Consider the following 19,991-nt stretch of genomic DNA (forward strand, 5'->3'; position numbering starts at 1 on the left):
TTTTTATATATATATATATATATATATATATATATATATATATTTCTGTTTAGCGTTCATTTCTTTTTATTAAATTTTTAGTGCTTCAACTTTAGTATTGTTTGTATACTATTATAGTTTTTATGAGCATTTTGAATGAGCTTTATTTTTATATTTTCAGTTTTCATTTAAATGTTTGTAATTTTATGTGGTTTTGTATTTTTTTTATTAGGTCTTGTTTTTAAAAAAAAAAAAGTTTTTAATTTAATTTAGTTTTTTAAGTTTGGTTTTCATATATCATGTATATTTTATTTAATTTTATTTGATTTTTAATAGTTATAGTTAACAATAACAACACTGGTTCAGACTGTCCATTTTAATGAAGTGATTCAAAACTCTGATTCAACGATTTATACACATACATATACAAATGAATGACAAAAAACAAGTATTTGCACATGCGCGCGCACACACACGTATATGTGCATGAAAATATTTTTTTATCATTCATTTGTATTTATATGCATACATATGTGACTCGTGCTGGCAAAATGAGTAGTAATGCGCACAGGCTAATTTTGAGCTACGGGCAAAAAAATGTCGATTTTGATCGAATTTGAGATTTTCACAAAAATGAGTTTATTAAGCCCTCGTCTAGCGATCCCAGTGCTCCAAATAGTAATTAAACATCTAAAAGTCTCTTTATTTGTACGTTTTCTGAGAGGAGTACCTTTTCTCCGCTCGCTTCTCATGCTGCCTCTCATCCAAAGCGCAAGCATAAAGATGTCAGACACCGACAACGCTCTATCCCGATACACACATACACAGATTTACAGTAGGCTAAATATATTTAAGTATTCACGCAATCAAAATCTGTTATATCTTAAGTGAACATTTGGGGAACTTTTGGAGAAATACACTTGTTTCTTTCTTAGATTTGTTTATTTTTTGCATCGGTTCTTATTTATAACAACAAAAATAAAATAAAAAATAGCTATATTGTGATTATTAATCTAGTAATGATTATTAAGAAAAGAAGTGGGGGAAAGATGTAATGTAGCTGGGTGATTTTGCTTTGGAAACTTCAGAAAACTTTAAATCAGTTTTTCTTTAAATTTACTTTGCTGACTCCATCGACTTCAAACAGCTATAGCTCAGTCATTTTTCGTCCGATTCCAACAAATCATGCATCATTTTGAAGGTCTTTCAATAGAAAATGTAAAAATAAAAAATAACTCGTCACAGCACAGGTCACATATATTGTTCCTTTAGTTAATTTAGTGTAAAAAACAAAACATGCCTTTAATATTTTTACAGTAGTTTTTTTTCTTATTGTTTTTTAAATTATGTATTTTGTAACTACTTGGTTGAGTTGTAAAAAAAATACCACTTAATCAATACAAAGTTAATAATTAAATAAAATAAAATAAAAAACTTTATTGGTCTTTGTTTCACCATATAATGGAAGCTAAACTCAGGCCAGTGTCCTCAAATTGACTCTGTTGACTTGTGCACTGTTGTGTGTCTGAGAAAACACCTGCACTTGAGTGTGATTTAGTGTTCTAGACACAGTGAACCACAGTCTCCTACACACAGACACCCAGATGAGGACAGATGAGGGTGCGCTAATGGGCCCGTCTCCTTCCACTTCCTCTATGGCCTTCTTTCTCTTTTTCCCTCCACTATCACTCTCACATCTACTTCTCCTTGTCCTCCACCATTACTAAATAGTGTCAATGAATCTTTCGTTACTTAGTCTATGCCCACTTGACTAAGTCTGAAGTCGTGCCAAGTTATAGACAAGCTAAAACTAGTATTGCTCTTTGCAGCACAGTATTTGACCGAATGTGTAAAAATGACAGTTATTTTCGGCACGTTAGCTCTAGTATTCTGCCCGCTTCAAATCAGACACAGAGATGAAATAGTGCGGTAAGATTTATTTGAATGAATTATAGCCTGTATTTCAATTAATTATCGATCGAGAGAGAGAGAGAGATGACAGTTGTGTGTGTACCTGCGTGCTGCGTCTGCGCGTCTCTCTCTACAAACATTTACTTCAGAAACAGCCATTTTACCATTGTTGCTGAGGAATATAATGTAGCGATCTAGTATCTAGGCTATTTTATTAATAAAAATCGCGGGGAAGCGTTGACAACAAGTTTATGTGTGTGTGCAGCGCAATCTGTGATCGCTCTCTTTCTCTCTCTCTCTCTCTCTGTGAGTGTGTGTTGGTTAGTGTGCATCAATTAAAGCAGCGCATTAATATAGAACGGTGATTAAACTGACTTGGAACTACCTGTGCATTAAACGGTTTTACTGCATACCCGCCAGCCAATCAGAATCCAGTATTCAGACAGACCATGGAATAATCATCTATACTTCACATTAAACTGTGGAACAGCTTCAGAACACTTGGAATATAGTGCACGAAAACTTTATGGTGCTTTATGATGTTTTTGTGGTTGAAGGTCTTTCAATAGAAAATGTAAAAATAAAAAATAACTCGTCACAGCACAGGTCACATATATTGTTCCTTTAGTTAATTTAGTGTAAAAAACAAAACATGCCTTTAATATTTTTACAGTAGTTTTTTTTCTTATTGTTTTTTAAATTATGTATTTTGTAACTACTTGGTTGAGTTGTAAAAAAAATACCACTTAATCAATACAAAGTTAATAATTAAATAAAATAAAATAAAAAACTTTATTGGTCTTTGTTTCACCATATAATGGAAGCTAAACTCAGGCCAGTGTCCTCAAATTGACTCTGTTGACTTGTGCACTGTTGTGTGTCTGAGAAAACACCTGCACTTGAGTGTGATTTAGTGTTCTAGACACAGTGAACCACAGTCTCCTACACACAGACACCCAGATGAGGACAGATGAGGGTGCGCTAATGGGCCCGTCTCCTTCCACTTCCTCTATGGCCTTCTTTCTCTTTTTCCCTCCACTATCACTCTCACATCTACTTCTCCTTGTCCTCCACCATTACTAAATAGTGTCAATGAATCTTTCGTTACTTAGTCTATGCCCACTTGACTAAGTCTGAAGTCGTCGGGCGTAGAAGAGTTATCGCCCAATCAACTCCCAGCTTCCCCTCCGCACGGGCACCAATCAGACGTTCCTGCCTGTAATCACAGGATTTAATCTCGCCCTCGCTGAAGTGTAACAGGCTTTTTCACAGTGTAAGCAGTGTTGAGGGTTGAGGTGACGGAGAGGGTTATATCACTAATGTACCCATCGAAGCCGCTCTCCTCCTGGGCCAAGGGTTTACGAGCTCCTCGTTTCGCTCGGCATCGTTATTCTTGGCAATAGTCATTTTAATAGTTGCCATGTTGAAAGTACTGATGAGCTCTTCTGCGTTCGTTCCCTCCATCTGTGTAATTACCACAGAAGGTCATTTGTTGTGTTGCAGCAATAGATGACCAGTCCTTGGAAGTCATTTATTTGTCTTTGAGCTGCAGTGATGTTTCATCAGTGTAAACATTATGAGTGTGTGTGTGTGTATGATACAGGTCATAGCATAATAACTTTCCTAAAACAAAAAAAAATTAAGATCTCCATCTGACTATCGAAACCTGTGTTCAGTTCTTTGTAGCCTCAGACCCAACGGTGAAGACAGACAGACTGTGGCATGACAAGTACTCTCTGAGGAAGAGTATGATCCCCTCCTTCATCACCATGGATCAAGCCAGGAAGGTACAGCACTTACATCATAAGAGTACATCATGTACTTTCATTTCAGAGTACATTGCGTATTTTACATTGACTTGAACAGATTTTAGTCTTTGACAATCGGAAAGGAGCACAAACCTAATGACTAGGTCACTCAGATTTTAGGTCACTCCACACAACACACTTAACGACTGGACAAATTCTGCCGAACTAAAAAAACAAAACAAAAAATAACTTTAAAAAAACGCAGCATCTACCTGCGCTCCCGCCTCACAACACTGCCGACAACACCGGTGCTTTTATTTGAACCCTTTTTTACCTATTTAAACGTTAAGGTTTGTTTTACTTTTCTTAGTTTGTGCTTAATATAACAGAAAACATTAGCTTTCCTGCTATGTTGGTGTTCCTAATAAATGTCACAGCAATGTGTCTTGAATATGTTTTGCATTATGTCCGATGCTTCTCTTTCTTTTTGGAATTATTGCATGAGTAGACACATTTCATTATGTATTTTCAAATGCCTATAGGTCTGTTTAATTTATTCAAGCAATAATATATAAATTATCTCATGTAGGTCTATGTCTAAAATCAGGGATTAAAAATTAATTGGTAAAAGGGTAGGCTATTTTTTCTGACCGATACCCGATCCAGCAGAAAATGCCATTATCGGAGCGATACTGAATATCGGATCGGCGCACCCCTACTTTCATGTTGTAGGTTCGAGTCTCACGTGGTGCAACTTTAGAAAATTGTGCTATGTTGTGCTGTTTTGATTAATTTATTATCCAAATCCGCATTGTGCAAATCTTTATTTATTCCTGCTCTGCACTGCGCTACAGCCCCTTCTTGGGCTTGGCCCAGCATCACTGCTTGCAGTTATATTTTTTAAAATATTTCTGTTTAGGGATCAAGCCAGGAAGGTACAGCACTTACATCATAAGAGTACATCATGTACTTTCATTTCAGAGTACATTGCGTATTTTACATTGACTTGAACAGATTTTAGTCTTTGACAATCGGAAAGGAGCACAAACCTAATGACTAGGTCACTCAGATTTTAGGTCACTCCACACAACACACTTAACGACTGGACAAATTCTGCCGAACTAAAAAAACAAAACAAAAAATAACTTTAAAAAAACGCAGCATCTACCTGCGCTCCCGCCTCACAACACTGCCGACAACACCGGTGCTTTTATTTGAACCCTTTTTTACCTATTTAAACGTTAAGGTTTGTTTTACTTTTCTTAGTTTGTGCTTAATATAACAGAAAACATTAGCTTTCCTGCTATGTTGGTGTTCCTAATAAATGTCACAGCAATGTGTCTTGAATATGTTTTGCATTATGTCCGATGCTTCTCTTTCTTTTTGGAATTATTGCATGAGTAGACACATTTCATTATGTATTTTCAAATGCCTATAGGTCTGTTTAATTTATTCAAGCAATAATATATAAATTATCTCATGTAGGTCTATGTCTAAAATCAGGGATTAAAAATTAATTGGTAAAAGGGTAGGCTATTTTTTCGTTACATTTCCCGAGTTACCTATTAGAATGAAATAAATCATCATCCTACTTAATAAATTCATAGCACTGTAACTTCCTCATCCATTTGATACAAAACTATTATATATAGTTTATATATATAGAGAGAGAAAGAGATAGAGAATAATTTTATTTCGTTATATTCGTAATTTATTATTATATTAATTTATTTGTTTTATTTAGTTTTGAAGTAGGCTATAAGGGGAGCGCGGGGCACAAAGTAACACGGGGTTAGTTGTAACACACGTAGTTTAAATATTTCCACACATACTAGCATAACAAAATTTACAGTATTTACTAGTTACCATATCAACATTATATAGAGAAAAAAGAGTGCACCAAAATTCAAAAATCTTTTGAAGTTATCGCTGAACATTTATTTTACCATAGTAAAGTCTTAAGTAAATTTTTCATTTCAATTTTTATTATTCATTTAAAATTAGGCAAATCTGCTATAATTTTAATCTCCAATCTGTTATTTATTAGTTTAGATTTAGATTCGATTACTAGCGGAAGACACTAACCGGGTTTAAATTCCAGTTGCGCAGATGGGGTACGTTGTAACACTGCGTTACAATGTGCCCCGCTATTATTAATCTATGCTATTCTATGACATTAGCAATGTAATTTACACACTTTTCTTAATGAATTTTAATGAGAAACGACAAGAAACAGGAGAATAAAGACTGACAGTCAATATTTAATGTTCAGAAAATTATTATTTCAAGACATGTAAAGCATTTTGGCTAATTTATGTGGGCTGTCCCAAGCCTGGTTGAAATGTGTTCATTGTCAAACTCCAAAATCAGATTATTTTTAATTCTTAAAAAACGCCATTATATTATTTGAAAAAAATATATATATATATTTTATTTTATTGGCAAAATATTTTAGTTTGTCTTGTATATTTTTTTCATGAGATCAGATAACATTTTAAGCTGTCATATGGTAATGTTACAATGTGCCCCTCAGATGTTACAATGTACCCCACCTATGGGGAATGTTGTCACATTTCACTTCCATTTTTTGAGGGTAAATAAAGAAAAACATATACACTAATTATGAAACAAAGCGACATATTTGTACTAGACAAGTGTGAAATTACTGTGGATAAAAAAAAATTATATTCTGAACCCCATGTGGATTTACACAAACTGAGAAAGTCAAAAAGTGTTATGTTGTGCCCTGCTCTCCCCTATTCGTTATAGGGGTGGGAATCACCAGAGGTCCCACGATACGATATTATCACGATACTTGTGTCACGATACAAACAAATTATTGTGATTTTAAATATATTGCAATTTATTACCTTTTTCCAACTTCAAATTATGTCCCCAAATGAAAACTTTGGCAACATCTGTTTTAACTAAAAAGAAACATTTCTCAGTTTGTTTATCTCACTTCAATTTTATTGATGCAGTGCAAAATGGGATTGTCAAGCAGAAAAACTGATACTTTCATGAAATTAATGTTGTATGCACCTGGCAAACTCAACTATTTGTATTAGTCTAGTCAGCCTTAATTAAATGTAAACAGGTATGCACTGCTGTGCTGCTACAGGTATTTTGAACAATGCCCATGTTCAAAAACTTGAACTTTTACAAAAAAAGTTGTGCAGACCCTTCAGCAATTGGGGCATTTGAAAGTAGATTACTGTTAAATTTAAAATAAATAAAACATAGTCTTACATTAAAACAAAAATGTTACATTTAAATTAAACATACTCTTAAAGTAAACAATGTGCTACAACAGGTATACTATGCACTGCTGTGCTCTTAGAGATTTTACTTTCATTTATTCCATGGTCTGTTGGAATTCTTGATTATGATTGGCTGGGAGGTATGCATTAAAACTGTTTAATGCACAGGTAGTTCCAAGTCAGTTTAATCACCGTTCTATATTAATGCACCGCTGCTTTAATTGACACACACACACACAGAGATCGGAGATCCCGCTGCGCACACAGAAACATTCAGGAGTAGGCCAAAATAAACTTGTTGTCAACGCTGCCCACCGACTTTTATTAATAAAACCGCTTAGATACTGGATCACTTTATTATAATCTTCAGCAATGAGGAGGTAAAATCTCTGTTTAAGTAACTAAACTCACAACTTCATTGTTTGTAGAGAGATGCACAGACGCAGGTAATTCACACACACACACACAACTGTCATCTTTCTCTCTATATATATAATTCTGTAATTCTATAATTACGTAACTGACGAAAATAACCATAATTTTTACCCATTCAGTCAAATATTGCGCTGCAAAGAGCAATACTAGTTTTAACTTGTCTATAACTTGGCAAATGGCCATGGAATAAGTGGGATAATCAATGGCTTGCCATGCATTAAAGGATTTTAGAAAAAAAACTCAACACCACCATCTAGTGGACTGTAAAGAAATTGATTTTATTACTCTACCAAATGGTATAATAATAATGGTATAAAAGATCGATACTTGGCATCTGTGTATCGATACAGTATTGCCACAGAAAATATCGCGATGCTATGCTGTATCGATTTTTCCCTCCACCCCTAATTCGTTATGTTCGTATATTCGTTATGAAGAAAATTCGTTAGCCTAGCCTAAAGTTGATTTAATATTCTTCATAACAAATTTTAAGAAGTTAAAAGTTAACAAAAAATTGAATTAGCTTGTAGTCTATAGATAGGGCTATAGGCAATTTTTTTTTCTTAACTTTTATTAGACTGCAAATCGAAATAAAAGAATTCTTGATAATCTTTAAAATGAGAGAATCACTGACATAATTTAGGCTATTACCTACTTTCTTCGACTGCAAAAAAAACAAACTAGGCCTATTTAAATTTGTATTTATATATACATAATAAATATATACAGTACACACACATATATTATGTAAACAAAAACTTTTATTTTGGATGCGATTAATCGTTTGACAGCACTAATATATATATTCTAGCAAATAAAATTTAAATCATACATATTATATAATACAAATATATTACAAATGTATTTGTTTTTTATAAATGTATTATTATTAGTAATAGTATTATTATTATAATGCTCAGTTTGTTGCTCTCCAGTTAAAATGTGTGCAATAAAGTATATAATAGCACACGTCTCCTCATGTTTGACCTAACCTATTATTAACCACCCAGTACAGACTAGGAAGGATGTGTGTTTTGCGCAGACAAGCGCCACTCACACTTTCTTCCAATTTGGTTGTTTAATGCAAGACATTAACTAATAGTGAGTCATTTTCAGACTGAAATGAGCCTATAATGATGTTTTCTTCTCTTCTGTCCTTCTCCAGGTGCTACTCATTGGCAAATCCATCAACTTCCTGCATCAGGTATGCCACGACAGGACGCCGCCGGGAAAGATCATGCCTGCCTCCAAATCCACCGACTCTCCCAAAGATGGTGAGCTAGCGCTAATGCAGTCGCTTAAAATAGCTGCGTTTATGCTAGCTAATGCGATATTTGTGGCTATAATGGCAGCTAATAGTTAAATAACCTGCTGAAGGCGAGGGATGGAGAAAGAGGAGAGAGAAGGATTGATCTGTTGTGGAGGAAAGTGCTGTTTTTGACCGCCTGTCTGTGGTGTAGTTCTCAATATCGATGCTGGCTGTATTTAACATCTTTGCTAGCATGGCTAATCAATGCTCTTAGCCTCCAGCGTACATCTCTGTCCTTCAATGTGATTCTAGAAGGTTCTTTATTTTCTGGTGTTTTGTCCTTCTTTCTTTCTCTGCATTGACTTTGTGTTTTACTTTTTCTGGCCTTAAAGCTGTTTTGTCTTTACATGTATATCCTTTGTATAACCTTGCAAAAACTTTATTTTTTGGGCAAAAATCTTTCATGTTTACCATAATTTTGTAATACTTTTATAACACAGTCATGGTGATTATAGTTTCTAACTTGTTTTATTGTTTTTCAAATTTACTTCGAATTTAAGCTTAGTTTTAGTTAGTTTCAGTGGATTTAATAGTTAAAGTTTATTCTTCTTTCAGTTTTTAGTCTATCAGTTAGGGGTGGGCGATATACCGGTAGACACAATTAACCAGTAGAAATTTGTCAACTGGTAGAGATTTTGGACTATCATCTCGATCGCGGTTATACGCACACGTGACATTGCTGTGCTACGTGGTCACAAAAACTAGTGGTCGACCGATATATCGCCAAGGCCGATATATCGGCCGATATTTGACTTTTTTTTTTTTTAAATATCGGCATCGGCCGATAAGTTTTTCTGTTTGTCCGATGAGTTCGAGGCGGGACTTTTATTTTGACGGCGCGACTGACATTTATTTTGACGGCGCTGAGAACGGCAGCGCCTGAGGTGCACACAGTGCTCACATTCTCCCTCTTGTTCGCTGTTGTCGTTAACAGTTCTGTCTAAATACGGATAGAAGCCTGTCTAATAATCAGATAGAACGGTTAAACAAAAGAATTAAAATGTATACAAAAAGTCTTATAACGATTGCTTTTATATTATTAGAATTAATAGAAACGCAAACATTATAATACTTTCTTGTTTGCCGTCAGCATTTATATCATTTAAACAAATCTTTGAATGTCTAATAAACATCTAATTTCAAAAACCTTGCAAACTTAGTCGGATCCAGTTGTGAGATCTTGTGAAGTGTGCATGTGTATCCTGCACGATCGCGTGTTCTCTGCGTGACGGCCGGTTCGTGTGAATTGAATGCGGACTGGAGGAGAGTTCAGCTTCACTGGAGACGCGCGATCGACAAACTTTAAATATGATTAATGCACACAAACTTCCCAGAATACTGAGTGCCCTGTTGGTTACAGTGTTTACTTTTTAATTATATTTTTATTAAATATTAATTTATTTGTGAAAAATACTTTGTCATCTAAAGTATAAGTATGTTTATTTAACACATTTATTTTTAATCAATTTTCAAATTATTTCAAATTTCTTAAATATTAATTTAAATAAATAAAATTATATCGGTCATCGGCCACCCTGCTTTCCAAGATATCGGCATCGGCTGTCAAAAAAACAATATCGGTCGACCACTAACAAAAACTTATCGTTTGCACGCATTTTGGGGCATTGTGGTTTAAAAACCACATTTTAAGCCATTGAAAAGCAATCAGCAGCGCAAGGGAACTCATTTCGCTATATGCGCGTGCTGTCTGAGCGACTGTTTCTGAGCGCTGTCAGAGAGCCGCGTGCATGTGAAGACGGTGCTTGTAGAGCGTGGAAGAATTGAATGGAGTTATTTTTGCCGCTTTATAGGCCTTGAACGGTTAAATACACACCCTTGTATGTGTCAAAATGGCAGTCTTTGCAAGTATCCTCATAAACACAGCAATTTAGGTCTTAAGTGAAAGCAAACAGCTGAGAAAAAAAATGCATGTGTAACAGTATTGGATCCGGGCAGCTCTTAAAGTGACAGCAGTCTAATATTCCTGCTGTCTGTCATTCATGATAATCAAACAACAAAAGAGAGGAAATGTCTCACTGCTCTTGACTAAATCATAAATATAATTTTAATTTACACAGTAAAGAATATGCAGTGTTTTTATACATTTGATTACTTTATGTATATAGCATTTCTTATTCATTTGTTTTACTGTAGTTTTTTTGTCCTATTTTTTGTAGTTAGTTTCTTATTCTTATTTAATCGCTGACTGTTTATTTGTCTTCGGTGAGCTTGAGTTTGTTTTTTTTGTTTTTTTAATTTAGACTAGTATTAGTTTTTTGTGATATTGACGCTGGTGACAAGAATTTTTAAAAAAATGTATGTAAAGATCTTATTTAAAGCAAAAATAACTATATTGTGATATATATTGTTACGGTGGAATAAAATTACTTACATTTTTGGTCATCGCCCACCCCTACTGTCAGTTAAGTTATTCTTTAACTATTGTGTTATTTACATATAAAATTAGAAATCTTTTTATGTATACTAGACATGTGCCGGTATTCGGTAATGCGATATATCACTGTAATGAATATGCACGATATTGTTATCGTGGGCACTTCAAAATACCCTGAATTATTATTTATTTCAAATTTTTCTGATTGTTTTAATGCATTTTAAAAATATTTTCCCCATCAACTGGTCAAAATGTAAAAAAGCATTGTATGCTGCGTGAAAGACGCATGCGCACTCTCATGTAAACAAGCACGGATGAGAAGTGCATGACGGAACACGTGAAGGAGATCCCAATGTGCATACTATCCATCCTAAATTCTATGATATTAGTAATTTTCAATACTATTTAGGGCAGATCGGGTGGACAAGTATGCACATTGGGATGCAGGGACGCTGAATGAAAGCGCACATTTACTCTGACAGCAGATGGCGCTAAGCTACAGAAATGCAGCCGTAACCCTGGAAACAAAGCAGCTGCACTACTTTCTAAAACATGATTTTTGTACTCGCAGTGGTGTTCATCCCAGCACCAAATACTTAAATATTTAGACTTATTAGGCTATTTATTTTCTATCTTTTTTTTTTTTTTACATTTTAATTTGGACTACAACATGCCCTAGATATTGTTTGAAAGTGTTTCGATTCTTTATTGTTTTAACAAAGATTAATAACTTCAGTAGCAAATGTAGCTGTTGCTCATTAATTGTTAATGCATTAACCTAAGGTTAACTAATGATATATTGTAAAGTGTTACTTATTGGTCTTTATAATTGTTTTGCTCTTAAATCAGTGTGAAATTTTTTACTTAATACATTTTTTGTGTATTACTTTATTTTAATGTGTTAAAAGTTATTAAGCCTGTTATAGTTTGACAACACTTTTTTTGCAACTAAATTTCAATACCGTGATAATACCGTATACCATGATAAAAGCATTTGCAATTAATCGCAACATGACAATTTCATACCGTCATATGCCTAATGTATACAAAAATCACAACTAAAGGAATGATTTGCTGCTTGGTGGATAGAAAACAAGATGCTGAATGCGTGTTAACTACAAAAAGATTTCAGTTTCACAATTTGTTTATTTTATTTTAGTTCGTTTTTCAACCCCCTTTTTTAGTTTCATTTCATTTTTTCCCTCATTATTTGTTTGTGAGTCTTGTCTTTGTTCTACTTTTTAGTTTATCGTAACCCTGGTCACTGCTTATTTGCATGTGAAATGTCATCTTGCAGTAAATTTCTGGCAATGTTTGCCACAAGGATTTACCAGAATAGTTCATTTTAATTTTTAGTATTTTTTTTTCTTCCTTTTGCCTCACTTTTCCTCTTCACTTTTTCTTCATTTACCACTTTTCTTTCCACTTGTCCAGTTTTTTTTTCTCTCTCTCTCTCTCTTCCTGGTTTTTGCCTTTATTTAACACCCTGTGTATCTTGTTTTCAGCGTCAGTGTTGTTCACTGATCTGGAAGGGGCCTTTCAGAGTAAGATTGATGCTGCATATTTTGAGACCAGTAAGTATCTGTTGGATGTGTTGAATAAGAACTACCAGCTGCTGGAGCATCTTCAGGCCATGAGGAGATACCTGCTGCTGGGCCAGGGAGACTTCATCCGACACCTCATGGACCTCCTCAAGTAAGTTTGTGTGTGTGCTCATGGGTGATCTCTCATTAAAACATAGACGTCTCCGTTTCAGCTTGATGTGAGTGTGCTTGATTTTATTGCTGATTTATAAAAGATCCCTCTCTTTTCTTGGAGTCATCAATCTCTCTTTATCTCTCGCTCTCTCTCAGGCCAGAGTTGGCGAGGGCTGCCACCACTCTTTACCAACACAATCTAACCGGTATCCTGGAGACTGCTGTCAGAGCAACCAATGCCCAGTTTGACAGTCCGGAGATACTGAAGAGGCTTGATGTCCGGCTACTGGAGGTATTTAGAAGGGACTGAGTCCAAAAATTTTTTGTAAATTTAAGTACATAATTGTGCATCACTGAATGTGGATCTGGTGTCCTGTTTTGTCCAGGTTTCTCCTGGAGACACTGGTTGGGACGTCTTCAGTTTGGATTATCATGTAGAGGGGCCCATTGCCACGGTAAATAAACTCTTTTGGCATAAGCCTAAAGTTAGCTTTGTTTATCCAAGTTCTGTCCTATAACTCCTATTTTTCCTCACCAGCAGACCGACGAAGTCCACACAACACTGTCTTCGTGCAGCATGATTTTTCTCCTCACTTAAAGTTGATCCTTACTGTTAGCCCATAACACATTCAGGTTTTGACCTGGGAGAGATTTAAAACATTAAACAGTAAATTCTAAAAATACGTAGTTTTTAGCGGTCTAGTCGTGGTCTGGGTCTTGGAAACAAGACCCATACCAAGTCCAAGACTAGATCACTTGAGACTTGGATCCAGACCAAGGGCTGTCAGAGTGTCAGTCCAAGAACCAAGCAGTAAATTTCAGTGAGCCAAGGTGTTGGATTAACTGCAGCATTCATCTATAATGTTGAACACCTATTAATGTGAAGTTATTCATCAGACACAATTTGTTTTGTTGAAAAATATCAAGTTATGACTATTTTATAAGCGTATTTTCCACCGGGTCAAAAATGACCCAGAATGCGAAAATAGTTTGCAGTTGTTGTTTTTGTTGTTGTTGTTGTTGTTTTTGTAATGTAATCTGTGGATTTACATACATTGTTACATTGTGATGCCTAAATTCACTTGTCGTCTTTAAAATGATTGATTTTAGTTTTTAGTATTTATTTCTAATTTATTTAGTCTGTAAAAAAAAAAAAAAAGGTGACATTTAAGGTAAAATACAGGCAGCTGTGGTTGCCAGAACTTCACCGTAAAAAAATGTGGTAGCAACATTTTAGGTTTTACAGACTTAACTTAAATTCACAGTAAAAAACTGTATTTCATTTACTGATATAATGTTAACATACCAATGTATTGAAGTACTAACATGTGTTTTGTACCATTGTAATACACTGACAACCACCAAAAGAAGGTGGTAATGATAAAGTCACATGATGAACCAAAACTCATAAGCAGCTCTTCCACAAGCTGAGGAGGGAAATACTTAAACAGTATACAGAAGATGCACAAACACTAAACACCATCATGGTAACGCACATGATACTGAAATAATGCAATAAACATTCAACAACATTAGATGTAACGTACAACCCTAATGAACATAACTGGTAAGAAAAACAGTTATTTCAATGAAAAAACATAAAATATGAGGTGTCATGCATGGAATTTTTCACTGTACGGTTTACGGTTCAATTTAAGTGTTTACTGTAAATTATACAATGACTTGTTCTTTTTCACTTCCAAACTCCCCCCCCCAATTTTAACAGTATCTTACTGTATACTATCTCACTGTATATAGTACAGAAACTTACTGTTAACCAATTAACAGGTTTTTACTGTAGCATTTTTTACACTTTTACTGTTAAAATCACAACAGTTTTTACGGTTGTCGGCCATGACATTTAAAACAATTACCAGCTTTTCAAAATTGGCCAGAAAGTTTCTATCAGTGCATCCCTAACCACATGTCATACCTGTGTCAGGTGTTCACCCGTGAGTGCATGAGCCACTACCTGCGAGTGTTCAACTTCCTGTGGAGAGCTAAAAGAATGGAGTACATCCTCACAGATATATGGAAGGGTCAAATGTGTAACGCCAAACTGCTGAAGAGCATGCCGGGTGAGTGCAGTTTTCATTGGGTTAGATGTTATAAAATCAACTTAAACTGTTTGCGAGATTTAGCTTTCTCGGCAGACAGATAAGATGTGTGCTGTGTATTTGCGCAGAGCTCTCTGGTGTGCTGCACCAATGTCACGTTCTCGCTTCCGAGATGGTCCACTTCATCCATCAGATGCAGTATTACATCACATTTGAGGTACGTCCCTCTGTATGTATTGCCTCCTGTTTCTCCTTCAAACATTTGAGCTGGATTATTTATCGTATTGTGTTTGTGTCACTCTAGGTGTTGGAGTGCTCTTGGGATGAGCTGTGGAATAAGGTCCAGCAGGCTCAGGATCTGGATCACATTATAGCAGCTCATGACGTTTTCCTGGACTCCATCATTTCTCGCTGCCTGCTGGATGTGAACAACAGGGTACGATGCATTTACACAGGGTAATTGTGTACCGGTGCTGATCCCTCATGCTTGTCCTCATTTCTGTAACTCTGTTGTCCTCTGTGTGTGTTTGCAGCCTCTGTTGAATCAGTTGCGCGCAGTGTTTGATCAGATCATTGAGTTCCAGAATGCTCAGGACACTCTGTACCGCTCTGCTCTAGAAGAGCTGCAACTACGCATCCAATTCGAGGACAAGAAGAGACAGAGGGAAGAAATGGTATGTATAGACAGTAAATCAAATCAGTGCTTTTCCACACATTTAGTGTTAGTATAAAATGAATAGTAGTCATGATGCTTTCATCCTGCAGTCCAAAAAATATTTTAGCATATTTTGACAGGTGAAATGAGAACATTTATCAGCTATAGATATTTTAGTGGCCATCTCCACATGAGAATTGGTTTATTTAAAATGGGTGCTGTTTATTCCTTGCATACTTGTGACAGACAAGCACAGCATCACTTTTACTTGCAGCATCATGAGATGAAACGAGTCTGTCTCCAGCTCAGTAAAACTGCATCAAGTTAACTTTACAGCTCAAATAATGCACATTTTGTATGGAAAAATAAAGTAAGTACTTGACCAAAAATATGACCTTCATATCTCTACTTTTAAAACCTCCAGAATGTCTTGCCCCATAGATTTCTATTATAAGTGTAATACTGTAGACAAATATTGCTTATAACTGAGGGAGGATTTTTTTTTTTTTAAAGAAAATTTAAAATGTATCACGGTTTCCACAAAAATATTAAGCAGCACAACAGTTTTCACTGATAATAATGACACTGATAAAGATAAGAAATTAGCAGCAAATCAGCATATCAGAATGATTTCTGAAGGATCATGTGACACTAAAGACTGGAGTAATGATGCTGAAAATTCAGCTTTGCATCACAGGAATAAATTACATTTTAAAATATATTCAAATCGAAAACAGTTATTTTTAATTGCAATAATATTTCACTGTTTCTACTATATTTTGATCAAATAAATGCAGCTTGGTGAGCATAAGAGACTTTTTTTTTTAAATCTTACCAAATCCATTGCTATAACCGGAAGTTCAAAGAAAGCAAGACTTCTTATAGGCCAGAACATTACTAATGGTTAAGTCACACGTTCAGAGGGTCCATCGCTGTAAAGGCGTCTGATTATCTCCATGCAAAGAGAATTATGTTCCACTCCTTTATTTGACTCTGGAAAGTGGCCATTAGCAAATTTATAGGCCAAAAATGAAAGTGGCTGCTCTTTTTATGGGGACGGTGTTGGTTTTCTATTGCCATTGATTTTTTTTCTTCTTCTCTCGTGCCAGCTAAATTGCTGTAAACAAATGTGTGAGTGTGTGTCTTTTTCTGTGTTTGTTTCTGTGTTTCAGGGCGAGTGGGGTGTAACAGCAGAGCAGGAGGCCGAGGAGAACAGACGTGTGCAGGAGTTTAAAGACACCATACCAAAAATGTGCTCTCAGCTCAGATTACTCACACACTTCTATCAGGTACCCTGCACACACTTTCATACACTTTAATATGCTCACCCAATAAACTGATATCATTTCATGCATGCATGATAAAGTGCTGAACCAGCAGGTATAAGCGTGAGAGAACATGCTTAATGGTGTTCAGTAGGGCGTTTTATGCTGATCCAGACATTACATCTGCTACAGTCAAACACTTAATGTGAATCTTATACAATTACAGCAGAACCTGGTTTATACCCGCCACATATCATGCCTGATAATAATGTAGAATGAGCATTGATCATGTTTATACGAACAATTTTCTGATTAAAGCCCATATTATGGTTGACTCTTTATTCTGGAAAGACATTTATATGCTTTAGAGCTAATTTAATATTATTGTCATATAAATGTAATCAGTATATTTGGAATAAACTAAAAAGTGCTCCTTGTTTTCTCACTATAATCGTGTGAAAATACTGGAGATATTAAACGCATCATTGGAATATGTCCAAATTTAATTATTAATCAGAATTTTCATGTGAACTTTTGTCTCTTTTCAGTATTCTAATGTCTTGACAGTTATCGATAATTATTTTTGTTATGACTGATATTATCAATGTTTATCATCAATTTGCATACTTGTACATTGTAAAAAAAAATTAAACTCCATGTAAAAAAAAAAAAATTTTGGAAAATGCATGTAATGCAGTAGAGTTTTATATTAATTTATAATGTAATTTTTTTTTTTTAAGTATTAAAATAAGAGAAAAGAGAATATTTTTGAAAACCTTTTTAAATCTGACATAGTCAGACAGTTTAAAAACTGTACTGTATATTAAAACAGATGAATAAAAGTTTTTGAAAACTTTTTGACACATAACCTGACAAAAATGGTTTACGATTTAAAACAAGTCCTGATATTATCTGCTTTACATACGAACCGATACTGATCATTTCAAACCTGCTAATGTTGATCAATAATGATTATAGTCACCTATATTCATAAATGTAACACCTTAAATTATATTTATTTATTAATTTATTTAGGGACAATTCACAGTAAATTTACTGTAACATTATTAGTCTAAAGATAAATTTCATCCGTTGTCCCTGGGTGGCAGTTACAATACCAAGAGATAGAAACATGTGAACTCAGTGCTAGAGTCTAGTTAGCTCAAGATTTTGTACAAACAGCACCTGAAGCTCATCTAACCCTGAGATGGTTGTTTCTGTTTAGGGCATAGTGCAGGAGTTTCTGCGGCTGCTAATGACGGATGAGAGTCTTCAGTTCCTCAGTTTCCGTCTGGACTTCAACGAGCATTATAAGGCCCGTGATCCGCGCCTGCGGCCCTCGCTAGGGGCCACTAGAGGGAGACGAAGCTCCAACATCTGACCTTGCAGACTTTGGGAAAGTTAATGTTATGTGGTTGCTACGGTGGCCGAGAAGTGCTAAACAAATCACAATTCTGAAATCAAAATAACAAATTACAAACGCAAATGCAAGTCTAAAAAACAAAATAAAAATTCAGAAAGCACAACAACAATTCAGAAAACATTATAACAAGTCATTATTTAGTTTTTTAAACTTGCATTTGCGTTTGTAATTTGTTATTTTGATTTCAGAATTGTGATTTGTTTAGCACTTCTCGGCCACCGTAGGTTGCTGTCAAGAGACTGTTTACTAATAGGGCTATGCAGAACTTTTCTGGCGCTCTGTAAGAAACTCGTATAACAGGGAAACTGTTTATAGAATGTCCTATTTAAGTGTCATCGCCAAATGATTTCAGGCACACACAATCGACTATCTCGTGGTTTTACAGTGTAATTGTCAGTAGCACAAGGTCGCAGTTCTGTTTTTTTTTTTTTTTTCAGTTAATGTGTGAATATTAGTTTTTTTTTTGTAAAGATTTGTGTTTGTGTTTACATTTTTGGTAATATTTAAGTCTATTTGTTATTTACATTTCTTGATTTTCGTCTAATGCCCTTTTTTTTTCACTTCAGAGTGAGTTTGTTAGTCTTAAAGTCTCCTGATGTGGGAAAACAAAACAGACAAATCTGATTGGCTGTGAGGTCGGTCAATTTCTCTGGTGCTTTTGTGGCATCCTCTGGTTCTGGATCAGTGCTGAAGGAGCCTTTTTCCTCTTTCGAGTTTATTTTCATGATTACATATATATTTTTGTTGTTAAGTTTGTAATTATGCAGGCTGTGACCTTTGTACTGCGTGTAAAAAAAAAAGAGAAACCTTAAATTTCAACCAGTTCTTTAATTTATATGAATGGACCTGTTAAGTTACATGCACTTAAATGAACTACATGACCTCTGTAAGATCCTGTGAACTCCCCTCTTTTCGTACATGCAAAATCTATTACCCACAATGCTGTGTGATCTTATCGAGCCTCAGGTTGGTACTGTGAGGACAAAGTTACTATTCTGAAGCATTGGATCAGTATGGGCAAGATTATAGATTGCTGTTGAAGTGTTTATCCCTTGTCTTTCCCATGTTTATGAAATGTATTGATGGAAGTGGCCTGGTAAAGCTGGTGAAAATCCATCTCGCCCTCCTCCCCCACAGTGCACACTTATGTGGTGAAGATGAAAATTGACTGAAGAATTCCTTTTGTCCTTGGGTTCAGTGGAAAAGACTGAAGTGTCACTGCAAGTGTTTTTATAGGTCTTTTAATGTGTCGCAGGGATTTGAGGGTGAAGCAGAGTAAAACGATTGTCCATTAAAGGGTTTGAAACTCTTTCTGCACATGTACAAATCAGAATTCAAAATGAGCAAACATCCTGTCATTCTTTTCTCGAACAAATAAACCTTTTTATATCAAATAAAAATGAGGTCACTTTCCTTTTGGTTTTAAAGGCAAAGTCAAAGTGCTAGTATCAATAAAGATGTGGTTCATAATTAAACCAGATTTTATCATTTCAGTAAGTTTTTAGACTTTAATATTAAAGATCGTTAACTATTGAACAACAGAATTGTGATATTTAACAAAGCTTTTGTGAGGTTGGTGTATGAGTTTGTTGCACTTCTGGCTTTCTGATTTTATTGCCTTATAATTACAGCTACAATGAAACGTTCAGCTACACAAACTATACAGCTGAAAAGATAATTGTAATGAAAAGCTTGGTTAGTTGTAATGGATTGTAAATTTATGTATCGCTGATGTCAATTTTATTATTTAGTATTTTGCATATATTACAGCGTTTACAATAATGTCGTGCGTATGTGTGACTGAGTGAGAGAGAGCGAAAACCCTATGTTATGAGGATAAAATATCCCCACAATGGC

General features: G+C 35.1%; 1 protein-coding gene across 1 annotated transcript in view; it reads left to right on the forward strand.

The window, feature by feature from the left end:
* LOC107746265 (gamma-tubulin complex component 3 homolog) overlaps positions 1-18,602 on the forward strand; it is a 32,938-nt gene extending 14,336 nt beyond the window's left edge. Inside the window, exons 12-23 of the mRNA XM_016560395.1 lie at positions 3,567-3,677; positions 8,499-8,607; positions 12,543-12,732; positions 12,891-13,026; positions 13,121-13,189; positions 14,677-14,812; positions 14,920-15,008; positions 15,096-15,227; positions 15,325-15,465; positions 16,619-16,735; positions 17,937-18,125; positions 18,359-18,602. Of these exons, the coding sequence (XP_016415881.1) occupies positions 3,567-3,677; positions 8,499-8,607; positions 12,543-12,732; positions 12,891-13,026; positions 13,121-13,189; positions 14,677-14,812; positions 14,920-15,008; positions 15,096-15,227; positions 15,325-15,465; positions 16,619-16,735; positions 17,937-18,092 (1,386 nt within the window). The 3' untranslated portion in view covers positions 18,093-18,125; positions 18,359-18,602. The remainder of the gene's footprint in view (positions 1-3,566; positions 3,678-8,498; positions 8,608-12,542; positions 12,733-12,890; positions 13,027-13,120; positions 13,190-14,676; positions 14,813-14,919; positions 15,009-15,095; positions 15,228-15,324; positions 15,466-16,618; positions 16,736-17,936; positions 18,126-18,358) is intronic.
* The last annotated feature ends 1,389 nt before the right edge of the window (positions 18,603-19,991 follow it).

Source organism: Sinocyclocheilus rhinocerous, unplaced genomic scaffold (genome assembly GCF_001515625.1).
Source record: "Sinocyclocheilus rhinocerous isolate Xijiao unplaced genomic scaffold, SAMN03320098_v1.1 scaffold798, whole genome shotgun sequence".
Lineage (NCBI taxonomy): Eukaryota > Metazoa > Chordata > Actinopteri > Cypriniformes > Cyprinidae > Sinocyclocheilus > Sinocyclocheilus rhinocerous.